General features: G+C 46.1%; 1 protein-coding gene across 1 annotated transcript; it reads left to right on the forward strand.

The window, feature by feature from the left end:
• The first annotated feature begins 13,776 nt into the window (after window positions 1-13,776).
• Window positions 13,777-17,016, forward strand: LOC135366379 (uncharacterized). Its single transcript, XM_064599059.1, has one exon. The coding sequence runs from the start codon at window positions 13,777-13,779 to the stop codon at window positions 17,014-17,016; it is 3,240 nt and encodes a 1,079-aa protein (XP_064455129.1).
• The last annotated feature ends 393 nt before the right edge of the window (window positions 17,017-17,409 follow it).

A 17,409-nucleotide genomic window follows, 5' to 3' on the forward strand; every position in this document is an offset into this window, starting at 1 on the left:
TTTACTACGTTCAAGAACGTGTATCAAAGTTGCTTTCCTAATCAAACAACACGTGTGCCTAAGAAAGCACGAAAACCATGGGTTACACAAAGGCTGCTGCGCATGATTCGGAAAAAAAAAATCGCTTATATCGCAAATTCCTGAAAGATAGGAGTCACGACACCCTGAAGGCTTTTAAAGCATTTCGAAATCGCTTAAATACTAAACTGAGGCACTCCAAAATGTTATACTATAACAAAATTTTTAATGAAACTTGAATGAAAAACACCAGATATTTTGTGGCAAAAATTACATAATGTTGCCGGGAAAAAGACATCTAAGTATGCAGTGCAAGTGCTTGAGATTGATGGAGCACGCCTTTCAGGAGACGCGCTAGTAATTTGTTTTAATGATTTTTTAATCTAGAATATCTTTGAGCATGTTGAACCCGGACAGTTTTACGCTGAACAACAGATGCAGGGATTCTGTATATTTCGCTCCTACCGACGTAGGTGAAGTGTCGGTGTTCAGGAACCTTCGAAATAGTAAGAGCTGTGACATTGACGGTTTGCAGATCAGACCAATAAAATACACTATCGACATCCTTGCCGTACCACTGGAGCACATAGTACAATCTTTGTCTTTCATGCGGCATATTCCCTTCTAGAATGCAGTCAGCCGAGGTTTCGCTGATACATAAAGGTGGCGAGAAAAACTGTCTGGAAAATTATAGACCCATATCAGTGCTGCCTGTATTTTCTAGAGGTTTAGAAACAATTATATTTACGAGACTTGACAAATTCTTTGCTATACAATCACTCATTACGAACTCGCAGTTTGGCTTTCGCCAAGGCAGATCTACGGAACTGGCATTGCTCACAATGAACGAAATAATCTTTCGAAACTTCGAAAACAAGTCACTGACATTGGGCATTTTTGTGGATTTTACGAAAGCATTCGATTTGTTAAACCATGGTTTAACAAATCGGTTTAACATGGTTTTAATGGTTTAACATGGTTCATGGTTCTTCGTAAGCTTTTTCCATATGGTGTACGCGGCTTGACCTTGAACGTAATGAAGTCCTACTTACAACACCGCTCTCAAAGTGTTGTTATAGACAATCATGTATCAAACAAAGTTCCGGTTATGCATGTAGAGTGCCTCAGGGCAGCATATTGGGTCCACTTCTTTTTAATATATTCATAAATGACATAGTTGATATTGACAAGCACGTTAAATTTGTTATTTATGCCGACGATACTAGCATATTTATTTCCGCTCCCAACAGTGACGAACTAATAACCAGTGCAAATGATGTATTAAGTGGTTTAAATTTATGGTCTTGCAGAAATGGTCTGCGAATAAATACAAACAAGACTAAAGTTGAAATATTTCGCCCTAAAAACAAAAAAAAAAATGCGTGTGGAACAACCAATTTACTTGGCTGGAACACCGATTCAGTTAGTTGAGCATTGTGAAAATTCTGGGAGTTCATCTCACGTGTTATGTGAGCTGGAACACTCATGTGCAATACCTATGTAGAACGTTGAGTCGCGTAGTAGGACTGATGTGTAGATGTCGTTCAATCCGACCAAAAAGTGTCAAGTTAACTTATATATAATGTGTAATTAATATAATAATGTGTACTTATAATACATGTGTAATATAATAATGTGTAATTAATATAATAGTGTACTTATATATAATAGCCTTTTTTACTCACATATATGTTACTGTCATTTGGTTTGGGGAAACACAACTGCATCAAATATTGAACGACTAACACTGCTACAAAAAAAGGTTATTCGTTGTGTTGCGAATGTTGCTTACACTGCGCATACAGAACCACTTTATAATGAATTCAGAGTATATAGTACGTGTTCGTGACCTTTATAATTTTCTTCTTACTAAAAAAATTCGCTTCTTGGGCGATGTATTTATTTCCCATGCCAATAGGTTAGCAGATGTACGAGAAACATCTACAATATGTAACACGCGACAAGAATGCAGGTGGGTTATCCCAACAGTCAGAACGGAATACGGAAAACAGTTGTTACTTTACAATATTCCACACATATTAAAGGAGTACGGAGGGCCATCCAAAAAAAAATTCAGATTAAGACATCTGATGAAAGTGTGTGTGTCATTATACCGAATAGCGCGAAAGGTTTTGATGTGTGCAATTTGTTTCCCAGAAAAAAACTCCCATAAACATAGCTCCGCGCCATCACCCTTAACTCGCCACTCCAGCTCTAACGAGGATGAGGAGGTATGATGGCACGTCACCGATGACGGCATAAGGAGACTCGTTCTGGTTTGCCGGTCAGTGGGGGTCAGCGCATTGTCCCTTTGCCGCCGTAAACCTGTTTTGCCAGTTTTCCCGGAGAATTGGGGATAGAAGGAGCGGCCGAAGCATTACCGAGCAAGGAGAAAGGCTTTATCAGAACCCCGAACAGCCGAGTAGCAGACGACAGCGGAGTAGCAGACAACATTTCTCTAGGCCAATCAGCGAGCGTTCTCCTTATAGCGTCAGCGCGAGGTTCCAGGCAGATCACAGGGTGGTACTGCTCTTCACCACCGTTGCGCACGGTCGCTTTTTGCGGCGTATTTTAAATTCAATTTCTGCGATAATTATGATTCTGTGGTGTAAATTACTTCGCATGGTACATCTTACTGGCGAACTTAACAGTTTTATAGGAAGAAAACTGGGTGTTAAAAATGACTTCTGTGCTACTTTAAATACATACCTTCACGCCGGGTCAGCCATATCTGTAATGCCACAGAGAGAACTAAAGAAACACTTTGCCACAGGGGTGAAGTAGGTCAGGATATTACGCTTAAACATTTCTCTTTTTTTATTTATTACAGATGCAGTTCTGTTTCAATAAGACTGTGTACAAAATGTGCGCGCGCAGCGTGTGATGCATTGCCATTATATTTTTAATGCTTCTTGCGTAGATTGATATGCTCTTGGATTGTATAGAGTGTTTTCTGTTGCTGTTACCCTGGCATCTGGGTGTACGGTTGCTGTCAAGCTGCCTCTGCAGCTTTTTTGCTGTACCTCCCTTTTCCATTGGAAATAAATACGAAAAAAAAAACTACTGTAGAAGTAGTTAGTGGCCATCACTGATAAAGTATAGGTACAGTACAGTAGACCAAAGCGAAGGACGACAACACAACGTGTTAATGCATCCCGACAGCACTTTTTCGCATAATCCTTAGTCGTGCATTTTAACACTCAACACACATGATGTGGTTGTCGTGCGCCGACAAAAGTCGATCTACAATACGCGGGCGGTGAAATGCGTGTTCAATTGCTTGACATGTCACATGAGTCATCGTTTCTTTTATAGTAATATATTTTCTCCGTCTCTTGAGTTTGATTTTAAATGTGAATTCATTGCTTGATATTTTAATTGGTATACAAGGAACACGTCTCGTGTCTCTTTGTCCGATTGAGTCGACCAAGCTCCACAAGTCTTTACTGATCCAACAAATCTTCCGAACATGACGTGACAGGCAATAAATTTATATCACGATTAGAATGATTTCCTCACCGAAGAAATAAGCATCAGAACATAAAAGTAACATGTAAGCAAGCTGGTGTGTTCTTGACGCTGATAACATGTTCGCGATGTGCCATATCTGCAGAAAAATATAGACTGAAATGGATGAATTTGTGGCAACTGGATGTTCAAGCAAAACTCGAAATGTCATCTTTTGAGTTTGGATTTGATTATAGAAAAAAAAAAAAAGAAGAAAAGAACCCCGGAAGATATTGAATACGTCACCTGGCGAATTCTGCTACTCCCACAAACGAAATGAAAAGAATGAAAGGAGAAAGAAAAATGAAAGATGAAAAAGATGAAAAGAAGATGAAAGATGAAAATAAAAAATAGAAAGACATCACCCGTCCAAGTCACCGGACTGTACGTCATATTCATTGCACCCTAGGCAGCCATATAAGGGCACACTGCATGGCTCATACTCTGCTGAATGCCCATACAACAACAACAACAACAATAAATGAAGGAGAAGTGATAACATGGCGGCGCCCATATGCACATATTCATACATGCAAACGTGCGCGCATAATATTATCATACTACGGCACCACGCGGCATATTGTGTAATGTGGTTGATGTTGTTGCAAAACACTCTGGTATATGGAGCTTAGAGCTATAGCTGAATATGAAATCTGTTGTGATTTTTTTGAAGTCCTCCAATAGTCACTGGCCGAGAAAGAACATCTTTATCATTCGACCTCGATTTATTTCCATTCAGATTTCCATTGTGCATTTCCTGCTTCGGGAATGTTTATACGAACAAGAAGCAAAACGCAACTGCGATTGAGCTACACAATCTTAAAAAAAAGAAAAGAAAAAAAGAAAAAAAATAGGTATTTGGCCATAAGCGTCACGTGGGCATCGCCATAATCACCGGCTATAAACATAACCACACAAATCTTGTAGACGACGATGAATGCCACTATAGGATTCACGTTTTCGTCCGTCGAAAGTTCAATCATTAGGCACTGTTTTAAATGCGTTTACAAGGCACGCACATTTGACCCGGTAACTGGGCAAAGAACAAGTCAGAACGGAATTGAACGATTATTGCGGTATATATGTTTGTAGAGGACGACTCTAGCTGCAGGTAAGTAGTGAAAGTACGGTAATCGCAACTTACCTTTCAGTGTAATCTTGCATGATACTTGTACGTACGAATGGTAAATTGTACATACTTGTGTAACGATATACAGGGTGTTCAAAATTAGGCTTTCACGAGCGCTACGCAAACACAGCGATGACAGGAAACCGGATGATAACTTTACGCTACTTGTGTAAGAAACAGGTGCTGCAAATTATGTAGCACCTGTTTCTTACACAAGGAACAGAAAAAGTAGCGCCAGTTTTCTTTTGTTCGCCTATTTATAAAGTGCTAGTGAAAGCTTAATTTTGAACACCCTGTATAGTTTGTATACAGAACACATTCGTTATTCCTGTATTATTTTCACTGTTACGTTGTTAGTGAAAACCAGAATGTAATTAGGTGAAATACATATTTATGTAATTATGTCAATAAAATATTGCTGCAACAGCTACAACATGACAGCACGCATTGCTCTGTATTACGTTTTCGTCTCGCGCACGTGTGATTGTACACTACTCATTAATTAATTGATTCATTGATTTGACTATTCAGAATTACTCATATACAGAGAACGCACTCGTTATCTAAGGGATATGCCACGCGTGCAACAATAATTATTGCTTTCTTTTACTCTTTATCCTCACGATTTTCAAAGTCCACCTGATTTTTATCACTACAATTTTTTTCACCGCGATAAACTTTTCGGGGGTAACTTGTATCTTTCGCCTCCGCGGTTAAAACAGTCCAAATGCCGGGACTAGTCATATTTATTTAGTGAAACGGGCACCGGCATACACAACATAAAAGAAAGTTTACAGCTACCGCGAACCTGGTACAGGCTGCCGCGTTTAGAGCACCCAATCAACAGATAAGATTCTGAGTCACACACGCTGTCTTTGGTTCCGGTAGGTCCGGTAAGGCAGCGTTCACACAGGGCAACTTTTTCCAGCAACTATGACCAACTTTGGAGTTGCTGACAGTCGGCAACCTACAGCAACTCGAGTTGCTAGCGAGTTGCTCAGAGTTGCTGCGAATCGCTCCCCGACCGAAAACTTGAGATGTTGCTCGCGCACCGGCCGATCAGCGAGGGGAGCATTGCCACGTGACTCCCGATCGCATTGTGGATTTCGTTCGTGGATTCATGGGTTCAAATCCTGCAGGTGCATCATTTTTTTTTTTTTTTTTACTAACGTCATGAAAACATATCAGTTGCCATTTCTGGAGGGTAATAATGATCTATTCGCGCGATAAAACGGACTGAAATTGGATAAACAGCAGCTAAAGAAAAGATTCCACCAATTCGATGCGAACCCACATTCTCCGGTCGTCATATGGTTGCTTGGCGGGTGGAGGTACCGTGTTGCTACGTGTGAACGCGGACTCGAAATTGCTCGTATAAGACGTTGGTTTGAGTTGCTTCGAGTTGCTGGTAAAAGTTGCCCCGTGTGAACGCTGGCAAACTTGACGTTGACGTTACCAACGGTACACTAAAACTTCCTAGTATCTCGATATACAATATTCTTGAATTTTGTGTTTTTTATGGATGTTATAGTTTCTAGACGGCCGTCCCCTTTGCAGCTTGGGCGTAGAAAAATGCCTGCCCATTTGGGACACCGTAGAAACTCGTTGACGGAGATGACGGAGCGTATATTAAACTCTACCTTGAAATGACGGCCGAATTAAGTCTCGGTCCGTCGGATGGACGCAGCCTTGTCCTACTTCAATGGGGATGTGCCATTTGCATATCGTAATCATACTGTAAGCAACTTCAACCGCACAGGAAGGAGAATACGACATTGAGAATGAAACCTTTCGATAATCAGGTCGGAGTCGGCATCATAAACATATATATCCAACCCCCAGCTCCCCTCATATTAGATTTCCCTTCACCAGAACACGTGAGAATAATGCCACGCATTTTCGACAGCAGTTCTGCTTCTTCTTGCAACAGCAGGAGCTACCGACGTTATAGGCGTAGACAAACACTCACTGGTTCATAATGACAGATACCGCGCGAACACATCGAGCTCTTTCCTGTTTGTTTGTCCTTTCTGGCTCTATTTTCCCAGACACAAGCGCGTTTTAGAGTAGCTAGTCCTGACTGGGTCGGGATCAACATTTTTCTTTCATTTCGATTAGGGTAGCACTCCGATTCGTCCAAATGTTTATTTCGTGTAAGTACTCACAACGTCCAAGTACTCAGTAGGTCCGAAAAAAATGGGACGTAGTGGGCATTGGACGAACTGAACCAAAGGGGGAAAACTTGTCCAACCCGTCCAAACGCTTGTTTCGTCCAAAAAGGGAGGGGGATTTGCGAATGCGGGTGAACAATTGCTTCGTTTACGATTGAATGTACGATTTAAACATTCAAACCGAAAGATGCCATGCCATACACCAAGTAAAACGAGAAACAAATGCTCAGCCTGTTCTGTTTATCTTTTTTTTTTTTTTTTTTTCATTCCAGCAACTGACTTATTAGTTGAAGGTAAGATTTAAACATTCCCACTGAAAGATGTTATACACCGAGTAGAACGAGGAACAAATGCTCAGCTTGCTCCGTTTATTTATTTATTTATTTCATTTGAACAACTAACTTATTAGTAGGGTTCCGCGTTTTCTGTTTTTATTTTTGGCAGATTCGGCGTATGTTTTTCGGTGTTTATTAATTTTCACAAAATCGGCGTTTATCGATGTTTTTCCTGGCGTGTGCATGGTTTACCCGACAGTTATCGGCGAATAGAAATTACAATGTAATTTACGCACGACGCTCATTCAACAATGGCGTTATTCGCTGCGGTGGCGTTTTGCGGTTAACGATAAAGTAAACGGCAATTTTTCACAACCATCATATTTCTGTATGGTTTTCTGATCTGCATAAACAACTTGCAAGGCATGCGGGCAATTTATCTCTGTCATCGTTCCTGGAATGTCTCTCTGTATTCGGTGTTTTTCGATTGAAATCGAGTGAGGGAAAATTTACCCGGCGTATGTCTTTCGGTGTTTTCCCATTAAAACTGAAAACGGGGAACCCTGCTTATTAGTTAGCATGGCCCAGAAAGTGGGACATGCGCTGCAGGTATGCATTGATGACATGAGCAAACTGCTCTGTTACGTCTCTGAAGGGTTGCTTCGTTTCCCAGCATCATTTGCCCTGAGCTGTATCTTCCGTACCCCCATGAGAAGGAAGAGCGAGCCTCTTGTATCGCCGCCTTGTTCCCCACGAACTTGCGTCGTCTCCTGTTTGGCGAAGCCCCGTTCATCAGCTTCGGCTTCTTTCTTTCTTTCTTTTTTTCAATAATGGTCCATCCTTTTCACGGTGTCACATGACTGCGAAGACAACATTCTGTGTGGTGCAGCAACTGTGATATTTGGGGTAGTTCGTATTTAGATACTGCAGGCATGGCGCAGCAATATGGGAATTGGTAATACTGCACCAAAGCAAACATTTGCTCTGACGTCAGGCACTAAAATCAATATACTACGCACACATCAACTCAAATCTTGACTACTGTCTGTTAGTTTGGGGGACAACTTCTAGACATTCAATCTCCAAGCTTCCGAAATAAATTTTTTACGTATTCTACACTCTTAGAAAAAAGGTAGAATTTCCTACCCAAAGTCGCAGCAGGACAGTACTTCTACCATTTTGTGCCAATCCACAGGCGCCTTCTCCCCCGCCGGTATAAGCGGTGGCGTCTCTTTCCCTTCCTCCTCTCTCTCACGTTTGCTGTAAGAGAAAATGGTAGAATTTCCTACCCAAGCTGGCAGAACGACAGATTCTACTCTGTATAGTTTGTTTCTACTCTACAGTTATACCCAAAAGGTAAAACTGGTTGAAGTAGAAATGTGGTTGCAATGCAGCTCTACCGAAATGGGTAGAAAATTTTTCTTAGAGTGATAGAAGATGTGAGCTACAACTATATACGACAGCGGGACTATTCGAGAAGTATCGGATACCCAGAATTCACAACCTTTTCTGCATTAGGGTCGTCTCGGCGTACCGAAGGGCAGTTGAGGAAAACCTAAGTCACCTTCTGGACGTGGTGAGCTTAGAAATTACTAATCCCGATTACAATTACCGTCACCCTTTAACATACAAAGTACCATGCCGGACGTCGTACGGGTTTCACAGGTTCCACTATAATTTAGTTAGATTACTCAATGATAATACATGCGACCTGTTGTCTTCACAAAGAAATGATTTGCTATCATATGTTTGTAATTTAGAATAATCACTACTGTATATAAACGTCACATTGCTGTAGCGTAGGTAAGGTTCAAAACTGATCTTTGTTTCATTTGATAACTAATTTATTCATTATTTATTCCATTGATGACTGAGTGATGTTTTTGTACTTGTACGTTGTGATTACTTAATCTCGCGACTTTTTAGCCCCTACTCCCAATCAGTTGTGTGGTGAAATAAAAGTATTATTATTAGTATTATTATTATATAGACGGGGGACAGAAACAGGGGGAAACAACATGCACACACGGGCGACTAGTATGTGATAAAAGTCAATTTCCAACTGTGCAGAAATTCCATTTTTTTTCGAAAAGTGTAGTGGAATATAATGCTGAATCTAATATGAAACGTTAAACAATAAGCATGGGGGGAATATAGGTTTATTGCAAAGGAAAAACATGGTTGACCGCACAAAGAACACAGGGAAGAGGCACGGACAGCGGTCAACTAGAATCGCAAATGACCTTAGCCAGGAAGGCCCTGTGACACAAAATCAATGAAGGGGACATCCCCCTGAGTTTGAGTAAGAACAGACTATAGGGGAACACGGCAAAACGCGGAAGAATTCGCTGCGAGATCGTACAGTATCGCCACCATGCGGCTGCCCAATGAACTGTCCTTAGTGTGGATCGATGCGCGGCTGCTTCCTATAGTTGGAGGTTGACCTAAAACGACATCGTGGGGGAAGTACCAACCTCCTTAGCAGAGGAGAAAACTACAGAACGTGCAGTTCTTTCTTACAGGTCTTACAGATTTCACTCTTAATCATGCTTGTCACTGCGGTTCTGCGTGTCAAGCAAAGTGCACCGTGGCCTGGCGTTAATGTTGTCACAGAATTTTACAAGTTACGTTACAAGCGCGTTACAAGTTTTACGTTTACGTAGTTTTGCGTTACTGTTTTTGGTAACTAGGTAACGACTTAGTTACGACCTAAAAATGTAACTAATAACGTGCTTAGTTACAAAAATAGGTAACGCGCGTTAGTGCAAGTTACCTGTTCCATTTTTCGTTTTGCTCACTGTCACCAACCACGACCGCCAGTTGTAGTTTTCCTCGCGCACATGGCGGTATTCCACGAGGCTCAAGCACGTACGCGGAAAAATCCTCAGTGAGGAGAAAAAGGGAGGGGGGAATATAGGTTTATGAAAAAAAAAAGAACAAAGAAAGAGGGGGAGGGGGAAGAGGGGAGGGAAAAGTAAAAAGCATACCAGAGAGCAGCGCCTTTCTCGTTGCTCCGGTGTCCACAGTGTTTCAGCACACTCCCAAGGTGTTCCTCCTTTCAAGTATCCACTGCGCTCAGGGCGTTTAGTGCTTTGTCTCTCTACTGGGGAACTCATATCAATGATCATGTGAAGGCCTACTTGTTGATGAACGCCGTTTTTTCCTGAAAATCCCTCTTGTGGATCATCGCCTTCAACCCTCTTCTTTGGTGTACATTTAGTCTAGGGCTTAATGGAAACGCGGGTTGACAGTGTACATGAGACAATCATATATGTAGGTGATATAGATATGTCATGCTTTCGTATTTCTGCTGTCTGGTATGCAAATGTAACGTATAGGAGTAACTCGTTACTTCCGAGTAACGAGAATGCGTTCCTTTTGGACGTAAGTAACGGGTAATGTACTTAGTTACTAGTTTTTCGAAGGAACGAGTAATGTATTTAGTTACTTTTTGGGGGTAACTTACACAGCTCTGAGTATCTTATAGAACCGTCTCTTGTGTAAGGACCTCGATCTCACTTCAGAACGCCCAGCTACGATGTTCTCACAGAATCTTTCGAAATTCTCCGGGTGATGGACACAGCTTCTATCAAACGCACGCATGAATATATCGAACTGATGCGAAGTAAGTAAATGAATAAACGTTCATATGAAATGTGTGAATTCGAATCTCTTCATCTATAGTTTCATTTGAAGAAGTATGACAGGATTGACTTTTGGCGTTCAGGTACTGTGATCATTTGAGCTCGATGCTTATCTTTTCGGTGACAAATGAAAAAGACAGGACACATCTATTTAGTGGGTATGTTTAGACACGTGGTCAACATCATGTTTCTGACAAGAGGGATGCTGCCTTGTCAGCGCTTGTGACATTTCTTCAGATGTGTGCCGTATAGAGTCAGTCTATTAGGACCATGTAATTCACTGTGCGGTAATTCACTACGTGAACCGGTGATTTTGGATTTTGGCTGATAGTTATCGCGAAAGTGTGTGTGGGGGTGGGGGGGGATTCTCTTTTATATCTATTTTTCCTGGGGGCGGAGGTCCGTTTATGGGAGTAGCCGAACTTATCGTGTGACGAATTCAACCTCTCCCCTAGTATTTCCAAAATCGACATCAACATCAACATGCTTCTGATTACTTGCCCCTTAATTACCGGGTTATCTACGGTTTTGGGTGCTCGACCCCCCCCCCCCCCCCTTGAAAGTCTGGTTGCGCTGTGTACCTTGGTCTCGCTCCTGTATGATATTGGTGCCGACGATAAGTTTTGACTTTTGCGCCTTTGTCTCCGTTACTGTTCTTTTTTCCCTTTTCTTTTTTTCACTGTTCTGACTTTGTGTGACTATTCGTAAGCCTCCTCTCAGTAAGCCCGTGCTTATATAGTAGTCATTATCTGGCTACCTCACACGAAGTCAGTTCATCCCGTAGATGTGGTTATCTCGTAACATTTATAATCCGATTCAGGAGACCATTTCATTGCGTATGCCAAATCGAACCTCGAGCGTCTTGCACGCCTGAATGTCTATCACTGTTAGACGACGCAAGAACATTTCAGCTTTGTAGCGCTACCAGCGCCACGTTGCGGCAGGAGGGCACATATATTCCCTGTCTCGCGCGCTATTCCCTGCTTCGCTGTTAGGACTAGAGTCACTACATAAGGAGCACAATAACGACACTGCGCCGCACCGGCGAGGGAGACCCCCATCTTGGGTCCAGCGCGGATGCGTCGCCGAGCAATGGGACGACAATCCCCCGCTTCCTCGCCGGAGAACAGTGAAGCCAGCTCGCCGGGGAAACCGGTTTCGGATGGAGGGGACCAGGTCCCCCAAAGTCGCCATTTTCCCATGTATTTGCTCTTATCCCGATGCGTGCAATGCCGGAGGCCGCCCTTAGATGCCCCATTGTTACCAGACGTTGGCTTGCGTTTGATTGTAGCGCGCTAAAGATCCAGTTGAAGCACAATCCAAGCCAGGCCAGGTCACCGAAGGAGAAGTGGACGACCGCGCCTGCGGCGCCTGGTACGACAGGTACGCTATGTGATGCACGCAGCCGTGCACTAGATCCTTCCGACCGCTCAACACGGTTAAGAACGGGACCAAAAAGTGAAACACGACACAGAAAGTTGTTATACGCGTTTTATTTTGACATATAAAGACTAGATTCATTCGCAGAAACAACAAAAACATTTCGCCGCTAAACTTAGCGCGCTGAAGTGATCCGAAACGGCAACAGTGGGGTATCTAGTGGCGGCCTTCTTCGTTGCACGCTTTTCCGAGGTGAGTTTGGAGGACCTGGAGGGGACTGTAAAGGATTGAGTTGTGTTTGCATGACCATTATGAGAATTTGTATGAGAGAAGTATGTTATATTTGCCCAAATTGTAACATCTGGCATCATCCGCCCACGTCTGGTGTTGTTGGGGGATGTTTGCCCATTTTCCTAACGAGCCTGCGACGAAGGTTGACCCGACTGGTAATGTCAGTGGGGAAAGGGAAAGGCATCGTTGCAGGTGCAGGGGAGCTGGGGTCCTCCAGGCAACTCGATCCGTCGCGACGGCCATAAATCTGGGTTCTGGCGCCGGAGGCATGCACTGACCGACGTTAGGTCGTGCACTGGTTGACACCTCGAAACGTTGGTCGTAAATCGCGTGGAGAGAGTGTGCAATCGGGCGGTTCAGGTCTGGACAAGTATTTAAACTGGGCCAACCACGAGTTGTAACCCTTTGAACCCAGGCCGCCCGATTGGAAGCCTTCAGCGGGGGTTGTGGCCCTATCTGTCACCCTTTTAAGCGGCCGCAGCGACGGAGAGAGGACTGGGAGCCGGACTTCGGAACATGTAACATCGAGTCCAGTGTGTAAATCTTGTAAATATCCCTATGTACCATAGTCTCCAGTGAATAAAGCCCGTATCACCGTCATCTGAGTCGGGCTTCAATCAGTGCCTATCGAGCAGATTCCGAATCATCCCTTCATCGAACTCGGAGCGGCGGAGAAGGATTTGGACACTTCGTGCACATCATCATCGCCCATCCGTCCCCCGCCACTCGGGACGAGAAGAACAGACAACAACAACATCGAGTTCGAGTTTTTACTGGCGCAGTCGGCAGGATCTGCTCTTGGGTGGTCACTGGGTGAACTTGGTACTCGGAACGGGAAGAAAGCGCCCGAGGGATATTCATCAAGGCCGGCGGACGCTCATCGCTGAGGAGCTGGGGAAAGCGCTTCGGGACAGAAGCAGGAAGCCGAAGGGAGGTTGCGGTGACCATTGTGTGGTCACGGAGGAAGTTTGGACGCGGAAGGTTGTTCAACGGGACCCCCTGCGTGGGCAAGGGATGCAACTGCACCAACGGCGCCCCGAGGCAACAGTGATGAACTACAGCGTGTAAGAGACCCAGGAAGGCGAAGCACCGTCGTAGCGGCAGCATCGCCGGGGCATTGTAGTGCCGAACTGTCTGTGTTGCAGCATAGACATTGAGCTTTAAAGCGAAGCCGTCGACAGGTCGAGAAGAAGTGTCGCAGCCAGAGCGGATACGACCATTGGCGAGGTAGGAGGTCTTTTGCATACACCTCAGGGTCCAATGTGCAGATAGGGATACCTATAGTAGTAGGATTTCTATGCATGCGTACGCGTAGTGGAAGACACTATACGGCAGACACGGCTGTGTTAGTTGGTGCTAACATGACTTCGACTGAGACTAGTCAGCCGCTAGATAGGCGGGAGGATAGCGTATCGGAGGAGGGCGGCATTTCACAGCCCGAGTTGGAGCGGTTAAGGCTGGAAATAGAGCTCGAAAACGCGCGCTCGCGGCGAATCGAGCTGGAGATTTCGCGAGGTAATAGCGAGAGGTCGTCTCAGAGTTCGTCCCCGTCACCCGATGCACGAGAGGACGCTCTGGGGCGGTACGCTAAGAGGCTAAAAAGTGTTCTTTTGCCTTTACCGTCCGATTTGGAGGTGCCAGTATGGTTTGACGGGATTGAGGGGGTCTTTCGATCATACAGTGTGCCCGAAAATATACAAAGCCACTTGATTCTTCCTCTGGTGACGAGGCGCGTGAAGCATCTGTACTCAAAATTGTCCACAGAAGAGCTGGACAGTTATGATGCCGTCAAGGACGCGGTATTGAAAGAGTTAAGGCTGGCGCCCGGGGAATATCGAAAGCAGTTCCTCGGAGCGACTAAGGGGAGAGACGAGGGATGGTCTCACTTTGCATCCCGCGTTAAAAGTTACCTTTCCTACTACGTCAGATCACGCGAAGTAGATTCCTTCGATGAACTGATCGAGCTGATAGCGGCAGACCAGTTAAAAACCACTATCAGTCCAGCGGCGTACGAGTATGTTAAAGTACAGGAGGGTAGCAGCTGGGCAGGGCCTGCAAGTATCGCGGAAATGGTTGACGCTTTCGAGGAGGCGAAGGGTATCGGCGCCGGGATCAAAGCCCGTGGTTCGCAGTCCGGCAGCGCCGGGCAGACGCAATCACAGGGGGGCGCGACAAGCAATGTCAGCGCGAGGGAGGCACATGAAAAGCCGCACAAAAGAGAGCTCGAAGGCAAAAAGCCAAATCAGAGTGGCCTACGGTGTTTCAGGTGTGGCGGCCCGCATTTTGCTCGGAGTTGTCCGCGGAAACAGGTTGAGCACAGGCGCGGCGAGGTCGCGGCAACCGTCGCGAGGGTATCGGTGGCGGTGGCCCCGGCTGAGGCCCCCGTAGGTGGTGCCGCGTCGGATGAGAGGTTAGAGTGCAAGGCCAATTGTGCACTTACGGTCGGGGTAGACCAGGTGTCCGTTCTGCAGATGGTCGACCTCTGCAGCGACGGCACAACTGTCAGAGCCATTGTGGATACGGGAGCGCAGGTGACCGTTATGCGTGCCAGCTTGTTCCCAAGGGAGTGCGCCGAGGCAACGGGAAGTGTGACTTTGGTGTCGGCTTTCGGGGAAAAAGTGAGAGCTAGTCTTGGGACGCTGCGTCTCGCCCTCTGTGAGGAAGGCGCAGGGAACGGCATCGCGAAATCAGTATACGTTCTGTGTGCCTTTACGGAAGAGTTGGCGACAGGAACAGACTGCCTGCTATCGGGTGAGGCGTACGAACTTCTCACGTCAGGTGCCCGGGTCATCCCCGAGGGAGTAATGTCGGTAGACATCGAGGAAGGCGGTTCGACAGACGAGAGGTCGTGTTTCGAGGTAGAGGTTGAGTCGACGAGTAGCGACGAGGCCCCTTCAGTGGTGGCGGACGCGGTAGGTGAGCAGTCACGTACATCGGAATGTGCGGAGTTCAGAGCGTCGCAGCGTGAAGACCGTTCACTTTCGGAGGAATGGGGACGCGCGAAAAACGGGACTCATGGGTTCGAGGTGATAGACGGCGCGTTGTATCACCGAGAAAAAATACCAGGACGAATGGTTCGACAACTTGTGCTCCCGCAGTCCAGGCGTAACGAAGTGCTCCTTTTGGCGCACGACTCCCCATGGGGAGGACATTTGGGGTTACGCAAAACTTTGGCGCGGGTCAAGGCAAACTTCTATTGGCCGGACTTAGACCGTGACGTTAGGGAATACTGCCGCACGTGTAACAGCTGCCAGCTAATATCGGACAGGAGGGTCACCGATAGGGTCCCAATAGCGCCGTTAACGCGACCTGCGTATCCGTTCCAAGCGGTGAATGTGGATATCATTGGCCCGATCGAGCCGAAGTCTGCGCGTGGGCACAGGTACGCGCTGTGCATGACAGACCTGCACACCAGGTGGCCTGAGGTTGTCTGTATGACCACTTTTACCGCGCGTAAGACGTGTGACGCTCTGCTCAAAATCTTCGCGAGAACGGGGGGGCCAGGGGTAGTGTGTAGTGACAACGGGAGCAACTTTACTTCGTCACTTACGAAAGAATTCTTGCTAAGAATTGGCTCTGCTCCGCGTTTCTCTACAGTGGAGCACCCGGAGAGTAACGGCTCCGTAGAAAGATGGAATCGCGTTTTTAAAAAGATGCTTTTCCATGTTGTGCAAAGTGACCCGCGAAATTGGGACCAACACGTGCCGTTCCTTCTGTGGGCATATCGCGAGGTGCCGCACGACACCACAGGTGTGTCGCCATTTGAGCTTCTATACGGCCGTAAGCCGGTGGGCCCTATGGGCATCCTAAAGAACACGTGGTCGGGGGAAGTTGACATCCCCAACACACTTAGGGAGGCGCCAGCGAAGTACATGGAGCGCTTAAGGCAGCAGTTGCAGCTGGCTGCGGATGTGGCGGGTCTAACGGCATCGAAAAATCAAGAGACTTATGCCGCCCAGTACAATCGACGGGCGAAACCGAAAAGCTTTAACCCTGGGGACCAGGTTCTCATTTTCGAGGTAGACAGGCAAGGGAAGTTATTTCCCAAATGGAGGGGGCCTTACACGGTCGTGGCTGGACACCGTCAGAATTCCTACGTCGTTCTGGGAACTGACGGTAAACGGAAAACAGTACACGCGAACCACCTCAGGCAATATCACGCCCGCCTGGGACACGTAGGGGTGGTGTTCCAGATCGACGAGGATTTTGGCGTTGTTGAGCATGCACCTGCGCTTGCGGACGACGTGAGTGACGCCTTGCCTGACGCTGCAGTCCAGCACCTGACTAGAGGCCAGGCCCGGGAAATCCGCGGCATCATTGAATCTTTTCGAACGCTTTTCGTGACAACTCCTGGTATAGCCAAGGTGGGAGAGCATCAAATAGTTCTCAAAGAGGGGCACGCGCCGACAAAACGGCACGCCTATCGCGTGCCGGAGATGTTGCGGGGGGAAGTAGAGAAGCAAGTTAGTGGGCTACTTGAACAGGGCTTAATATATCCCACGAACAGTCCTTTTGCTCACCCCGTCGTGTGCGTAGCAAAAAAAGGACGGCGCAATTCGATTATGCGTAGATTACCGTCAGTTAAACGCAGGAACCGTTGACGACGGCTTTCCCATGGCACATCAGCAGGAGCTGATATTCAGAGTAGGCCGCGCGAGATTCATAACCCTCGTAGACCTCAAACGGGGTTATTGGCAGATACCGATGGCACCTAACAGCCAGGAAATGACAGCTTTCGTGACACATTTCGGTCAGTTTGCTTGGCGGGTTATGCCCTTTGGACTGAAAAATGCGGCGGCAACGTTTCAAAGGGTAATGAACACGCTCCTAACGTCGCACCAGGACTACGCGTGCGCGTATTTGGACGATATCGCCATATTCTCGAGCACATGGCCGGAGCACCTGGAGCACCTGAGGACGGTTCTCGGCGTTTTGCGAAGTGCGGGTTTGACGGCTAACCTAGGGAAGTGTCAAATAGCGCAAAGTAGCATTAA

The sequence above is a fragment of the Ornithodoros turicata genome, chromosome 8, assembly GCF_037126465.1.
Source record: "Ornithodoros turicata isolate Travis chromosome 8, ASM3712646v1, whole genome shotgun sequence".
NCBI lineage: Eukaryota > Metazoa > Arthropoda > Arachnida > Ixodida > Argasidae > Ornithodoros > Ornithodoros turicata.